The sequence below is a fragment of the Herpailurus yagouaroundi genome, unplaced genomic scaffold (genome assembly GCF_014898765.1).
Source record: "Herpailurus yagouaroundi ecotype Mexico unplaced genomic scaffold, PumYag 205, whole genome shotgun sequence".
Classification (NCBI taxonomy): Eukaryota; Metazoa; Chordata; class Mammalia; order Carnivora; family Felidae; genus Herpailurus; species Herpailurus yagouaroundi.
The window spans coordinates 14,178,866-14,193,170 of NW_024412436.1; the positions used below are offsets into that span (position 1 = coordinate 14,178,866).

The 14,305-nt window shown below is 47.0% G+C and overlaps 1 protein-coding gene across 1 annotated transcript in view; it reads right to left on the reverse strand.

Annotated features, from left to right (window-relative positions):
- The window catches only part of DNAH14 (dynein axonemal heavy chain 14), a 328,569-nt gene that overhangs the window by 101,315 nt on the left and 212,949 nt on the right, over window positions 1-14,305 (reverse strand). Inside the window, exons 53-55 of the mRNA XM_040451938.1 lie at window positions 11,738-11,905; window positions 10,899-10,991; window positions 1,761-1,958 (exon numbers count right to left, since the gene is read on the reverse strand). Of these exons, the coding sequence (XP_040307872.1) occupies window positions 1,761-1,958; window positions 10,899-10,991; window positions 11,738-11,905 (459 nt within the window). The remainder of the gene's footprint in view (window positions 1-1,760; window positions 1,959-10,898; window positions 10,992-11,737; window positions 11,906-14,305) is intronic.

The window sequence follows — 14,305 nt, forward strand, 5'->3', positions numbered from 1 at the left end:
ATTTCCCACTGGTAGTTTTAGCTACTCTGTGGTGTCGCGGCCTCGGCATCTATTCTGTCTCACCGAGCGGCCTGCGGGGACCCTGATGGTACGCCAGCCGCTCACGCGGTAGCCGGCAGAGTGACAAGCAGGGACGAGCTCCTGGTAGGTCTTCCCCGCCACCCGGGGTCCCCGTACCCAGTGCACCCCTTAAATAGGACCCCCGTGGGGGCACACTGAAACACTGCTCTTTAGATCTGAGCGGACAGATCTGGCCCCGACCCGGGAACCCCGAGTCACTCCACTCACAGACCCCGATGAAGGCACACGCCCCGGGTCCTGCCTCTCTGCCCGCACCCCACCTTGACCTCCCCGCACGGTCCCTCGAGGCAGGCTGTGTGCTTCTTGCAGGACCTGTGAGTAAGAAACTTCTCTATTTCAGTGTCTCTTGTCGTCTTCTGCAGGACTGTGGCTCACCATCCCCCTGTGCTCCACTTAACAAATGTTAATTTAACAGGGTCACGACACTATTTTGGGGGTTCACATGGAAAGCAATGATGCGGCCAGGAGAAACCTGGAGAGTGTGGAGACGAGATCCAAGGACCTTGAAGTCCTGGGTAAGATGGGTCCATCTCAGCTTTGACCTGATAGTGGTTTTCTGAAAAATGATTTCTTAAATTAAACAGCAGGCCCCTGGCACGAGACAGGACATCCTCTGAAATCCAGAAGTGCCTGCAAGAAACCTCAAGCAGAGGAAGAGGGTGGGGTATCTAGAGGGAGGGGTGCCTAGGTGGCTCAGCTGGTTGATCACCAACTCTTGGTTTTGGCTCAGGTCATGATCTCACGGATCATGTGTTCGAGCCCCACTTTAGGCTCTGTGCTGACCACGTGGAGCCTGCTTGGGATTCTCTTTCTCTCTGCCCCTCCCCCACTCACCCTGTCTCAAAAAACAAAAAGAAAACTTAAAAAAAATCAGTAAGTTTGGGAGAGGGCAGACATATGATTAAGGCAGAAAATTGGACACTATGGAGAACAGCAGATACAACATAGCACTCACTCGGATTTACCCTCAAAATACCACATGAAGGAAAAACAAAACTCTAGGGACAGAGGCTCAGGATTAGAGAAGAAACAAGAGGAAAGTGGAACAACACTCATAAGTGTATGAGTCTGGATCATACATCATAAACAATGTTGCCTTTAAATGTCGCCACAAAGAAGTAAGTACAACCTGAGCGGGATTCTGCAATTCGTGGAGGCCGTGGAAAGGCATGGTTTACACCAAGCAACAGATTAAAAAAGTAGCTGGGTGATTAGCATTTTTTTGTTTGTTTGTTTTGCTTATCTGTAAACAAAGCATCTCCTGCAAGGAAAGTGCTAAATTCGACGGTAAAGTTCGCACAGGACGCCGTGCCCAAGAGTAGACAGCGGATTCAGATGATAGCGTTTTTTGTTTTGTGTCTTTGTGTTTTTTTTTTTTCCAAAACCCAGACTAGAAAACAAGTTCAGCTACGCAGACAAATTACTCGCAACGAAAATTATATTTCGTTGATTACAACGAACATTATAAAGACGGAAAATGCTTCTGTTGTAGGGCTCATGCAAAAAACTACGTGCAGTGTGGGCTCCCAACCAGGGCCTCTGTGGGCTGTGCATGGGGAAGGGCAGAATCATGAACAACACAGCAGGCGCCGGCCAGATTTTCTTTCCGGATATTGAATGGGCGGGGGAGCCACTTACACAGCAAACGTCAGCAAATAACAAAGATCAAAAGTACTTACCTGCTTTAGGTTTATGTTAGCAACTATCAAAGCGGTGGGGCTCCCTTCTAATCCTGCTTGGATAACCCCCCTTTTGAGGGCTTCTTTGAACTCCGCGTGGGCCTGACTGTGAGCTGAGGGCACGGGGGACAGCTTGCACTCCATCAGGTGACACGCCAGGGTCGCACACGCTTCCTTCCCACACCCGTCTACTCCAATCTTTGGAAGAAGAACAATCCAACATGAGATTCCTGTGGACGCCCTGGGAATCTTTCAATCTTTCACTGTTTCCCAAGTCTGTGCACCAGAAATTCACACAGTGAAAGTACCTATTTTTATAACCTTTCTGGGAAACACATTAAACATAGCTAGAGCATTGATCAGAGTTCTGTAAGGTGTTCATACACATTCAGTATTCTCTTCTTTGCTCTTTATGGTCTCTTGAAATGTATGAGACGCCTTCACTGTAAAGATAACCCCATCTGGAAAAATGGCATTGACAGGTTTACAAAATCATCGTTATGTTATTGCCAATATTTGCTTTCTCATTTATAAGAATTGAAGTAGGTCTTTTATTCTGAGTAGTAAAAACTTAAGTGCTCTTTGGTAATCATGACAAAGTATTACCTTTATTACCAAAGTATCAGCTCTACTGGGGTATAATTTACAGACCACCGGCTTTCACACGTACCATTTGATAATTTTTAGTAAAATCACAGAGTTATGCAACTGTTACCACAGTCCATTTTTTTTTAAAAAAGAAGCTTATTGATTTATTTTGAGAGAAGGTGACAGCCACAGCATGAGCAGGGGAGAGGCAGGGAGAGAGGAAGACAGAGAATCCCAAGCAGGCTCCAGGCTCCATGCTGTCAGCGCAAAGCCCAACGCGGGGACCCGAACCCATGAACCATGAGATCATGACCTAAGCTGAAATTAAGAGTCGTATGCTTAACCGACTGAGCCCTCCAGGCGCCCCTACCACAGTCCATGTTTAGAAAGATACCCCAAGGCCTGTCTACAGCGTTCATCCTGGCATCAGTCCCAGGCAGCCATTAACATGCTCCTGTCTCTACAGATTCGCAGTGTTTGGATGTTTCCTACAAACTGAATCATAAACATGAAGCCTTTTGCACATCACTCACCAGGATGGTTTGTGGTTCCTGTGTGTTAGTAGTTTGCTCCTTTTTACTGCTACATAGTATCCTGTTGGATGGGATAGATCACGTTTTGTTTATGCATCATCTACTGATGGATGTTCCGAGAGTTTCCGTTTTGTGGCCGCTATAATAATGCTCCCGTGATCCTTTCTGTGCAAGTCGTTGAGAGAACATTTGTTTTACTTTCTTTTGCATAGATACGGAGGAACGGAACCACTCAGTCAAAGGGTAAATCTGGGTTCACTTCAGAAGAAGAAATGCTCAAACTGTTTTACATCAGCAATGTATCCGAGGTCCAGTTTATCCACATCCTGGTCAACACTGGCTACTGACCATCTTTTTGACGACAGTCATTCAAGTAGATGTGTGGTGACATCTCAGTGTGGTTTCAATTTGTGTTTCCCTGAGGATTAATGATGTTGACTATTTTTTTTGCATGTTTACTAGCATTCATGCATCTTCTCTAGTGAATTATCTAGTTAAATCTCTTGTGCATTAAAAAAAATAAGTTTTTTAAAAAAGTTTTAGGAGGGTTTTGATTTACAATAAAATTGCCAAGATACAAAAGATAATTGGCATATACCCGACATCCCGTTTCCCCTACGAACATCTAACTAGTAGGATGCATTTGTTACCACTAGTGAAACAACACTGATACATAATTATTAACTAGATCCATACATTATTTGGCATTCCTTCATTTCCCTTAATGTCCCCTTCTGGGTCAGGGTCCTATCAAGGACACCACATCACATTTAGTAGTTAAATCTCCATAGGTTCCTCTGGCCTATGACGGTTTCAGACTTTTTGTTTTTGTTTGTTTGGTTTTGATGACCTGGGCAATTTTGAAGAGTGCTGGTCAGGCGTCGTGGTTGGGACCTTCTTGGTGTTTTCCTTGTGACCACACTAGGGGTACGTGCTTTGGGGTGGGAAGACCACAGGGATGAAGTGCCACTTACCAACATGACTTATCACCGTCGATGCTGACCTTGGCCACCTAGATAATGTTGTGTGTGTCAGGCTTCTCCACTGTGAAGTTACTGCTTTTTCCCCTTTCCACTCTGCACCCTTTGGGAGAAAGTCACTGATAGCAGCTCACAGTCAAGGAGGGGGTAGTTCTGCTCCAACTCCTTGCGGGCAGATACCTGCGCACATTATTTAGAATTCTGTATGGGAGATGTGTCTCTTTCCCCCACTTGTTTATCCAATCATGTTTTTACATGCACGGACTCATGGAGGTTTATCATTTGAGTTATAACCAATGCTACTTTGTTTTGTTGTTTTGGGGTACGGCCACCGGGAGATCTCGAAGTTGGCTCCTTTTATCCCTCTGACATACTCCTGTCACTGAGAGTCTTTTGAAGCACTTCCTTTCTGGCCCTACAAGTCAAGACATTCCATGCTCATACGGTGCCTCTCATGCCAGCCCTCAGTAAGCCATTTTCCCCAGGAGCCCTGGCCCTTTTACTGAAGGATGGCATCAGAAACCAAGACCTGGGTGCTGGGTGTGCCTGTGTTCCTGCTGCACGTTTCCAGCTTCTCTCGGCTGATACCACGAGGACGCTTGGGGTTGTATGCCAATCTGTGTGCACGCACACTTTCCCGCAAGTACGTCTGTATGTAACCATCCACGTTAAATCCAATGTGAGTTCGACTGAGGTCTTCACCTCTCATCCGTCACTCCACGGATCACTGTCGCCTCTTCCGCTGGCTCGTCTGTAACTGCCTACTCCCGCAGTGAGAACACTGGCTGCCCCGCGTGCCATCCTTTACCTAACTGTTCAGCTGCGACACGTACGTACATACATATGGTGGCATCGGAAGTTAACCGTCCTCCCGTGGACACCACTCCATCAGCTCCAGATCAGTGCTCACGAGCGGTTTCCTCCACCTTTGGTCTTACAGACGCCACTCATTTCCAGAGTTCCTCAGGTCACTTCCTTTCCCCCCAACCCTCTTCGGGGAGCTCACTGCACCCTTGGCAACAGTCTGATCGTCCTGTCACGTTCTGCACTCCATCCCGGGACCCCCGACCGCCTAAATGACTTTTTGAAAGTTTTATACATCAAGGTTCTCTCTTTGGCCTGGACACACGCATGTTCCTGTTCCTCCTTACAGCATCGTACAGAATAGCCGCTCCTCTCCAGCAGCAGGTGTCTCACCCTCCCTTCTCTCTGCAAGCCCATGCCGACCCCCAATCATGTGTCATCTCTGTGGTTTTGCTGCTTCCAGAATGTCACAGGGCTGGAATCACACGGTGTGTAGGATTTCCAGACTGACTTTTTTCACTCAGCAACAAGCCTTTATGATTTGCCCATGTCTTTCTGTGGCTTGATTATTTCATTTCTTTGGGTCTTTGGATAATATTCCATTGTACTCCACTTCATCTCTTATTGAAGGACGTTTTGGTTGTGTCAGGTTTAGAATGAAGTCACTATCATCACGCATGGGAAGGTTTTTGTGAGGATATAAGTTTTCAAATATGTTGGGAGCGTGACTGCTAGACTATGGGGTGAGGCTACGTTTAGTTTTGTAAACACCCACCAACTTATCTTCCAAAGTGACTGTGCCATTTTGCCTTCCCACCAGCGAAAAAACAGAGTATGCTTGCTAGCAATTCCTACTATGTTTTTTTTTTTTTAATTTTTAATGTTTTATTAGAGAGACAGCGTGCGCAGAAGGGAGGGGCAGAGAAAGAGGGAGACACATAATTGGAAGCAGGCTCCAGGCTCTGAGCTGTCAGCACAGAGCCCGATGTGGGGCTTGAACTCACCAACTGTGAGATCATGACCTGAGATGAAGTCGGGCTCTTAACCGACTGAACCAAGTGTCCCTTGGACTATTTTTAATCAGTTGGTTCATCCTTAGGATTTTCTAGAAACAGGATCATGTGGATTGTGAATAAAGACAGTTTTACTTCTTATAAGTATCTGGATGCCTTTCCCCCCTTTTTCTTGTGTAACTGCATTGGCTGAAGCACCAGTGTATGGCTGAGTAGAAATTGTGAGAGAAAACATCCTTGCTTTGTTCCCGGTCTGAGGGAAAAACATTCTTTCACCAGTAAGCATGAGGCTAACTACAAGTTTTTCACAGATGCCTTTTATAGGTTGGTGAAGCTCCCTTCTGTTTCTTTTTGCTGAGACTTTAAAACGATCATAAATGGTGTTGGATTCTATCAAACACATTTTCTGCACAGACACTCCTGTGGTTTTTGCCCTGTGTCGTATTAATACGATTCACCGCAGCACCGCTTTCTGGATATTAATGCAGACACGCATTCCTGGGAGAAGTCTCACTTGGCCACCGTGGAGGATACCTAGCATGTTGCTGCATTTGGTTCACGGATACCTTGTTCAGGAAATTTACAACTCTATTCACAAGAGATCTTGGTCTGTAGTGTTCTCTTGCCTTGATGTGTCTGTCTGGTTTCGGTATCGGGCGATACTGGCCTCGTGGGTGGGTTGTGATCTGTTCCCTCGTCTATTCTCTGGAAGAGTTTGTAAGGATTCATTTAATTGTTTCTTAAATGTTGGACAGATTTTTCCAGGGAAGCCGTTTGGCCCTGGGCTTTTCTTCATGGGAAGTTTTCAAATTCCCAGTTAAATCTCGTTGTGGAGGTCTATTCAGACTTCTGGTTTCCTTAGTTCAATCATCTGTGTCTTCCCAGCAAGTGTCCGTTTCCTCTGGGCCATCTGATGTGCAGGCAGACAGGTGTTCACAATATTCTCGTAGAACCTTTATTTCTGTAATGTTGGTAGTTTTGTCCTCTCCTTAATTCCTGGTTTCAATAATTTTAATAATGGACTTTTCTTTCTCTTTTTTTTCTTGGTTTGTCAATTTTGTTGATCTTTTCAAAGAGCAAACCTTTGGTTTCATTGATATTCTCTATTGTGTTTCTGTTCTCTACTTTCTTCTCTCTTCTTTATTGGTTCTTCCTTTCTGCTCGCGCTGGGTTTTCTTTCCTTCCTGTAGTTTCCTAATGTGGAAGGTTGAGATTTTTCTTCTTTTTAAAAATATCGGCATTGATAGCTGTAAATCTCCCTCCAAGCACCGCTCTATGTATCTTGTGTTTTTATCCATCTCAAAGTATTTTCTAATATCTCTTGTGATTTCTGCTTTGACTCATAGGGATATGTTGTTAAAATTTCACATGCTTGTGAATATGTCAAGTTTCTTTCTGTTACTGATTTCTGCTTTAATTCTATTGTGGTTAGAGGACCTACTTCGAATGACTTCAATCCTTTTAACTTTGAGGCCTGTGTTAGAGCCTGGCGGGTGGTCTATGCTGGAGAATGTTCCAGTGAGCCTCAGAAGGACATGCATGTACTTTGCTGCTGCTAGATGGGGTCTTCTATACATGTCAAGTAGGTCAAGTTGTTTTACAATACCATTGATGTGTTTACGTCCTCGCTGATTTTTATCTAGCAGCTCTGCCAGTTATGGAGAGTGGGGACATCGAGTCTCCAATCATTGCTGTTGAAATGCTTGCTTCTCTCTCTTCACTGCTGTCTGTTTGGCGTCACATATTTTGGGCTTAGTCGTTAGGGGTGTGTGTGTGTGTGTGTGTTTATAACTGTTATGTCTTTCTGGTGATGGGTCCTTTTATCATTACAGCGTCTTTCTTTTCCCTCAGAACACTTTTTTTCCCTGAAAAGTGTATTTTGCCTGATATTAGTATCACCACTCCAACTCTCTTGTGGGAATTGTCGGCATGACTTATCTTTCTCCATCTTTCCACGTTCAACCATTCTGTGTCTTTGAATCTAAAGCGCAACTCTTGTTGATGGCGTTATGCTTGGAGTTTGTCCTTTTGCAAATGCTTCCTACAATCTCTGTCTTTTTATTGGAACATTTCATGGATTCGTATTTAGTGTTATGATTGATATGATTTGATTTACGTCTGCCATTTTGCTGTTTTTTACATGTCTTGTGTCTTTTTCCCTTTTGTTTCTCCTTAACTACCTTCTTTTAGCGTTAACTCAATATTTTCTAGAGTTCTATTTTAATTCATTTGTTGTTTTTTATAATGTATTTTTTGAGTTTTTTTTCATGGTTTGTCTAGGAATTATGCTGGATATTTTATCTACTCCAGATTAATACTGACTTAATTCCAGTAAAACATAGAAAGTTTGCTTCAGTATAACTCCATTTGCTCCTTCCTCTTTTGTGCTATTATTATAGATACTAAATATTTATGTCATAAGCCTAACAATTTTATAATTATTGTTTTATGTACCCGTCTTTGAAAGCAGTTAAAAGAAATATATATTTGTACTGTCTGTGTTAGGCAGGATAATACCCTTGCAACCCTCGCCCTCACCCCCAAATATGTCCCTAGAACCTGTGAATGGATTACCTTATATGGCAAAAAAGACATTGCCAGTGTGATTAAAATTAACGACCTTGAAATGGGGAGATGATTTCGGATAATCTGGTTGGACCCAGTCTAAATATACGAGTCCTTAAAAACAGGGAACCTTTCCTAGCTGTGGTCAGATGGAGAGACAGAGGGAGAGGTGTGACAGCTGAAGGGTCAGAAAGATGCCATGTTGCCGGTTTTGGAGACAGAAGCCATGAGCCAAGGTGGGAGGGCAGCCTCTGGAAGCTTATTTTCTGGCTCTGGTAGTTCAGCGACACAACCCAGCTGAACTAAGTAACGCTTACTTTTAACAAGTCACGTAGGATTGGTTTTTTACTTTACCTATTCAACTAAGCTCATTTGAGTTAACGAATATAGATCTTGTGTATTTTTAAATCTGTTTTAAATGTTCTTTGTCAAGTCATTACACTCCTTCCAGCTGCCTCTTCTTGCTGAAGCCTCAGGCTGGGTCAGCTTTCAGTCATGTTTTTGTTTTTTGTTTTTGTTTTTGTTTTTTAATGCCAGCTGTGACTTTTTGTTTTTATTTTTATTTTTTAAAAATAAAAATGTTTAGGGGCTCCTGGGTGGCTCAGTCGGTTAAGCGTCCGACTTTGGCTCAGGTCATGATCTCACAGTTCGTGAGTTCGAGCCCCGCGTCGAGCTCTGTGCTGACAGCTCAGAGCCTGGAGCCTGCTTTGGATTCTGTCTCTCCCTCTCTCTCTGCCCCATCCCCACTCATGCTCTGTCTCTCTCTGTCTTAAAAATAAATTTAAAAAATTAAAAAAAACGTTTATTTATTTATTGAGAGAGAGAGAGAGAGAGAGAGAGAGAGTGAGAGTGGGGGAGGGGGGTGGCGGGGGGGGGGGGGAAGAGAGAGAATCCCAAGCAGGTTCCATGCTGTCAGCACAGAGCCCAATGCAGGGCTCAATCCCACAACCGTGAGATCATGACCTGAGCTGAAATCAAGAGTTGCACACTCAACTGACTGGGCCACCCAGGCGCCCCCATATCACTGTTTTACACAAGTGAACCCTAGTGCTAGCTTGACCCAGGGCAAAGATCTATTGATGGTGTTAAACTGGGAAAAGTAGACACAGGATCAGAGAGGAAACAGGGACTTGCCAGGCTTTACCTTGTATTTTAACAGGGCCTCTGATACGATGATAGGGCCTTGAGAAAGCATCGTTAAGGAGGCAAGCTTCCAGCTGAGTGTTATGTTTTAAAAAACTGTTCTGAATGCAATCTCAGGAATTTTAGAATTGAGAACTTTAACTTACTTGTTATTAGGAAAGAAAGAGTTACTTTGTGGTAAAAGAAGCAAACGGAGACTATGTACCATTTGGGAGTTAAAAAATAACGTGCTGATAATGGAAATCGTCGCTGTTAGAGCTTCTGTTCCAAATGTGGAGACAGATAATAAGTGACAAATTAAATAGATCAGATCAGATAGCGCTAAGGACTAGGAAGTGGAATCAAGGGACGAGTGACAGGGACTGTGGGAGGCAAGCGGCTGCAGGAGCCCAGGGGAGGTGGGAGCGGCCCGGGCAGGGCAGCGACAGCGGAGATGCGTACAAGAGAGCAGACTTGGAATCCATCTCAGAAGTCGCATCGCCAGGACATACTGATGACCGAGGGTGGGGTGTGACGGAGACGCCCCAAGAATGAGGGGTTCCTGGCTTTCTGGCCAGAGCAGATCTACGCGGGTGCCATTTATGAGGTGAGAAAGGCTAGTAAAGGGAGCGTTTTGGTGGAGAAAGTACTGGCTTTCGTGTTTTTACTTCAATTTTTCAAATTTTAACTCCTTTTAATTAGTCTTGCACACGTCTGTTTAAAGAAAGCTCTAGGGGCGCCTGGGTGGCGCAGTCGGTTAAGCGTCCGACTTCAGCCAGGTCACGATCTTGCGGTCCGTGAGTTCGAGCCCCGCGTCAGGCTCTGGGCTGACGGCTCAGAGCCTGGAGCCTGTTTCCGATTCTGTGTCTTCCTCTCTCTCTGCCCCTCCCCCGTTCATGCTCTGTCTCTCTCTGTCCCAAAAATAAATAAACGTTGAAAAAAAAAATTTAAAATAAAAAAAAAAAAAGAAAGCTCTAGCACTTCTGGGAAAAAAACGGTGTTAAGCAAATAGTTACAATAGTATGAAATAGATAAGTAATAGTCATGAACGGTAGCTTAAATGTTCACGAATAACATGATTTGTGTAATTGGCCGAATATGTTGGACTTCACTGAGCTTTCTGAAAGCTTTCCTCTAGTCCAGTTACTTGGGGATTGTCCAAAAATCTAACTCCCACTTGCTTTCGTGAGAGGTAGAACTTTGTGCGAAGACTCATGTTTCTAAGTCAATCTTCCAGTAAGTGCACTGTTCTCAAGTTCCACCTGCACAGAGGCTGCACTAGTGCTGGGGACATGTGACAGACGGTGACAGTGCCATCACCTGCCTTCCCAAACCAAGCATTTTTCTGTGCGGATACAGGTCTTATGCAAACCCTAGAGAGGAAAATGGTCTTGCCGCAGGGCTCGATGGCTGCAAGCTTCCACTGGTACAAAGTTGGCATAAATAGGACTTCTGTAAGTGCGGTAGATTTTATCAGACCTCCTCAATGTTTACTTTGCGAGCTTAAAAATACCTGAGCAATTTAATCCCTACCAGTAACATGTGACTCCCCGGCTGCCGGAGGACCCTGGCCGCTCTTGCGATGTGTTCTATGGCTTCCTTGAAGAACACCATGGAATGAGAAGTCTGGGAGAGGAAAGGGGACAAGAAAACTGCTTGGAGGCACAGGCAGACCACGTGTTCACTGCAGCTGTACATACAGGGACCCAGGAGTGAGACTCAATATTCTCCAATCCTGTCAACTGGGTCACACGTGTGGAAGGGAAACGTGTGCGATGAGGCCTGTCCCTACGTCAGTGTTCCTGTGGGCATGCCGGGGGACAGTATGGGCTGGAGGGAGGAGGAGGGGGAGGAGGGGGGTTCGGGCTGGAGGGAGGAGGAGGGGGAGGAGGGGGGTTCGGGCTGGAGGGAGGAGGAGGGGAAGGAGGAGGAGAGGGAGGAGGAGGGGTACGGGTTCGAGAGAGGAGGAGCCTCTACTGCTCCGTTAGGGGTGGGACATGGGGGCGGGGAGGGGGTTCCCAGGAAATGGGGTCAGGCGTCTGTGACTTGGAGGGCGCCTCTGTGCCGACACCATTCTGCCCACGACCGCAACGTAAGGGGGGCTGTTCCCGAAGCGGCCTCGGCCTCTCCTGCATTTCTCAGCTCCTCTCGCCCTGATCCCGCAGCCCCCACAGCCTGAGTCGTGCACCTGGCTTACAACGCGCCCTGCTAGCGGAAGCCAGCCAGGACGGAGCCGTGGAAAACCCGCAGTCCCAATGGTCCGCCCGATGGGGGCACACCCTTCCCCTGCCCCTTCTTACACTCGCGGGCACACACGCGCACGCGCACACAATAACAGCACTCCTCCGATTTCACATGGTGCGTGTCCGTACCTCTGAGGATGATAAACTCAGCTTCATTTGGAATTCATTCAGTACACTGGCCAGTTTCTCATAGTCGCTGGTGCTCTGATAGAACTTTTTTCTGTGAGGCTTGTTTATATCCAAGAAATCCACAAAGACAATTGAGTCGTCCATCAGTTTTTCTTTGGTCCAATTAATCTATTGTAAGATCATAATTGAATATCTGTTAAGAGCAAAATTCTACTTGTTATGAAAACGAATGTAATATATCTACTCCGGAGAAGCTCTGGGCACAGTCGATCCGGGGGTTCTTCACCTTTTTGTGCCACGGACCTTTTTAGGCTGCGAGGCCTATGCAGCCCTTCTCGGGACGGTATTTATTTTATTTTATTTTTATTTTTATTTAAAAAAAATTTTTTTTTAACATTTATTTATTTCTGAGACAGAGAGAGAGACAGAGCATGAACGGGGGAGGGGCAGAGAGAGAGGGAGACACAGAATCGGAAACAGGCTCCAGGCTCCGAGCCATCCGCCCAGAGCCCGACGCGGGGCTCGAACTCACGGACCGCGAGATCGTGACCTGGCTGAAGTCGGACGCTTAACCGACTGCGCCACCCAGGCGCCCCTCGGGACGGTATTTTAAGTGCAGAGAGTAACGTACAGGGGCTGCAAAGGAAACCACACGCACTGATGTGGACTTCCGTCCACGGTCTCCCTGAAGGCCTGCGGGCCCTAAGAGCCCCTGTTGTGGAAATAGCAACTTGAAGTCTCACCAACAATGAAAAATAAAGACTCTTCCCTTATTCGTGTGTTAAATACCACCGTGCAGCTGGTAGCAGGGGTGGGGGCGGGGAACAGTTCTAGGTCACGACCGCGGTGGTGGTTTCGCAAACCAATCCACGTGATGATGGTTCCCAGACAAACTGCAATCTCCCCGCCTCCACTAATGCTTAATTAAACGCTGGCGATTCCAAATAAAGTCTGCAGTTTAGTCGACAACGACACCATCCCGTTCCCCCGGGGCCAGCTCCTATCTTTCGTACCAAGGTCACGGGCAACCTCCCCTTGAAAGTCGGACCATGTCCTGCTCCCCTAAAACTAGGGGGAGGGAGCATTCCTTCTTGGCCCCATCCTCTCGGCAGGTGCGTGGACCTGTCTCGGCCCTTCCAGGGACACGCCCCCCACGTGGGGTCCCGGCACTGCCGTCACGTGGTGTCCGGCACGCAACTTCCTGACAGGCACTCGGGAGACAAGGTCGAGGTTCGGGTTCCGGGGGCACCTGGAGGCAGCTACCCTGGGTTTGGAGGACCCCACCACCTAACGAGCTCTGTCACCTCGGTCAAGCTCCCAGCCCCTGTCTGCCTCAGTGTCTTCATCTGTAAAGTGAGGGTAACAATGGAACGTACCTCGCAGGGAAGCCTTGGACACCGTCTCTGAAAACAGGTGCGCTCCCAGCGTTAGCTGCTGTCAGCGTCACCGCATGTTGTTGTTTAAAAAGCCAGCCAGCCGACCAGCTGACGGACTGATACTGCATACACCCTCATTCGCAGGGGGGTAACTGGTGACCTTCCGTCCTTCGGGAAGGTTTGTTACTCTGTCTTTAACTTGGGGCACCGCAGCTGTTGCGGCCCGCCACAGGGCAGGAGTCTAGGGCAAACTCGTGTCCTACCCCCTCTACAGCTATTGCTTGGTCTAGCAAAGTGTTTTTTTTTTTTTTTTTTTTTTAAGCTTGTGAAATAAATAAATAATAAATCATAAATAAAATACGACACAGAGAGAGACAGAGAATCCCAAGCAGGCTCTGCACTGTCAGCATTGAGCCCCACACGGGGTTTGAACTCAGGAACCGTGAGATCGTGACCTGAGCCGAAATCAAGAGTCAGACGCTTAACCCACTGAGCCACCCAGGCGCCCCCAGTCTAGCAAAGCCCTAAATCCGAACTGCAGTCGGCATCTACAGGAGAGAGTTTAGGAACTTCACCAGGGGCAGGAATGGGCTCTCTTTAGGTAGTTATTTTAGCAAAGTTTCTGCATCCTTTCCTTCCTACCCTTCCCCTCCTCCCTCCCTCCCTCCCTCCCTTCCCCCCAGATATCTTTATCAAGCACCAACTGAGAGTAAGGAGGGTGCTAAATTCTGGAGACTTAGGAAGAGAGAAAAATCAATGACTTCATTCTCATGGACTCAGAAGCTGGAGGGAGAGGTAAGTAATCACATGATCATAAGTTGTAAGGTAGGAAGAGTCCAGAGTCCTAGGAAGATACAGAGAGGGGACACTCAAACTGCAAAGGGTATGGTGTTGGCCAGAAAAATCCGCCGAAAGAGGAAGTGCGAGCTGGATCTTGAGGGGTGGCCAGAGGCGCGCCTGGGGAGGGACCCACCGAGCGGAGGCAGAGACAGGGGACACTGCTACCTTCCGGCCACCCCATGGGCTGAGATGCCGAGGTTTCTGGTGCGGCTGCGGGCCTGGGTGGGTGTGCCACACCCCCGACCTGAGGTGGGAAACACCGGGCCAGGGCGACCGGGCGGTGCAGAGGGCACAGTGGACAAACACCGAACGGTCTTGCAGGTGGTTTTGCGCGTTGAGCGTGAAGTACCCC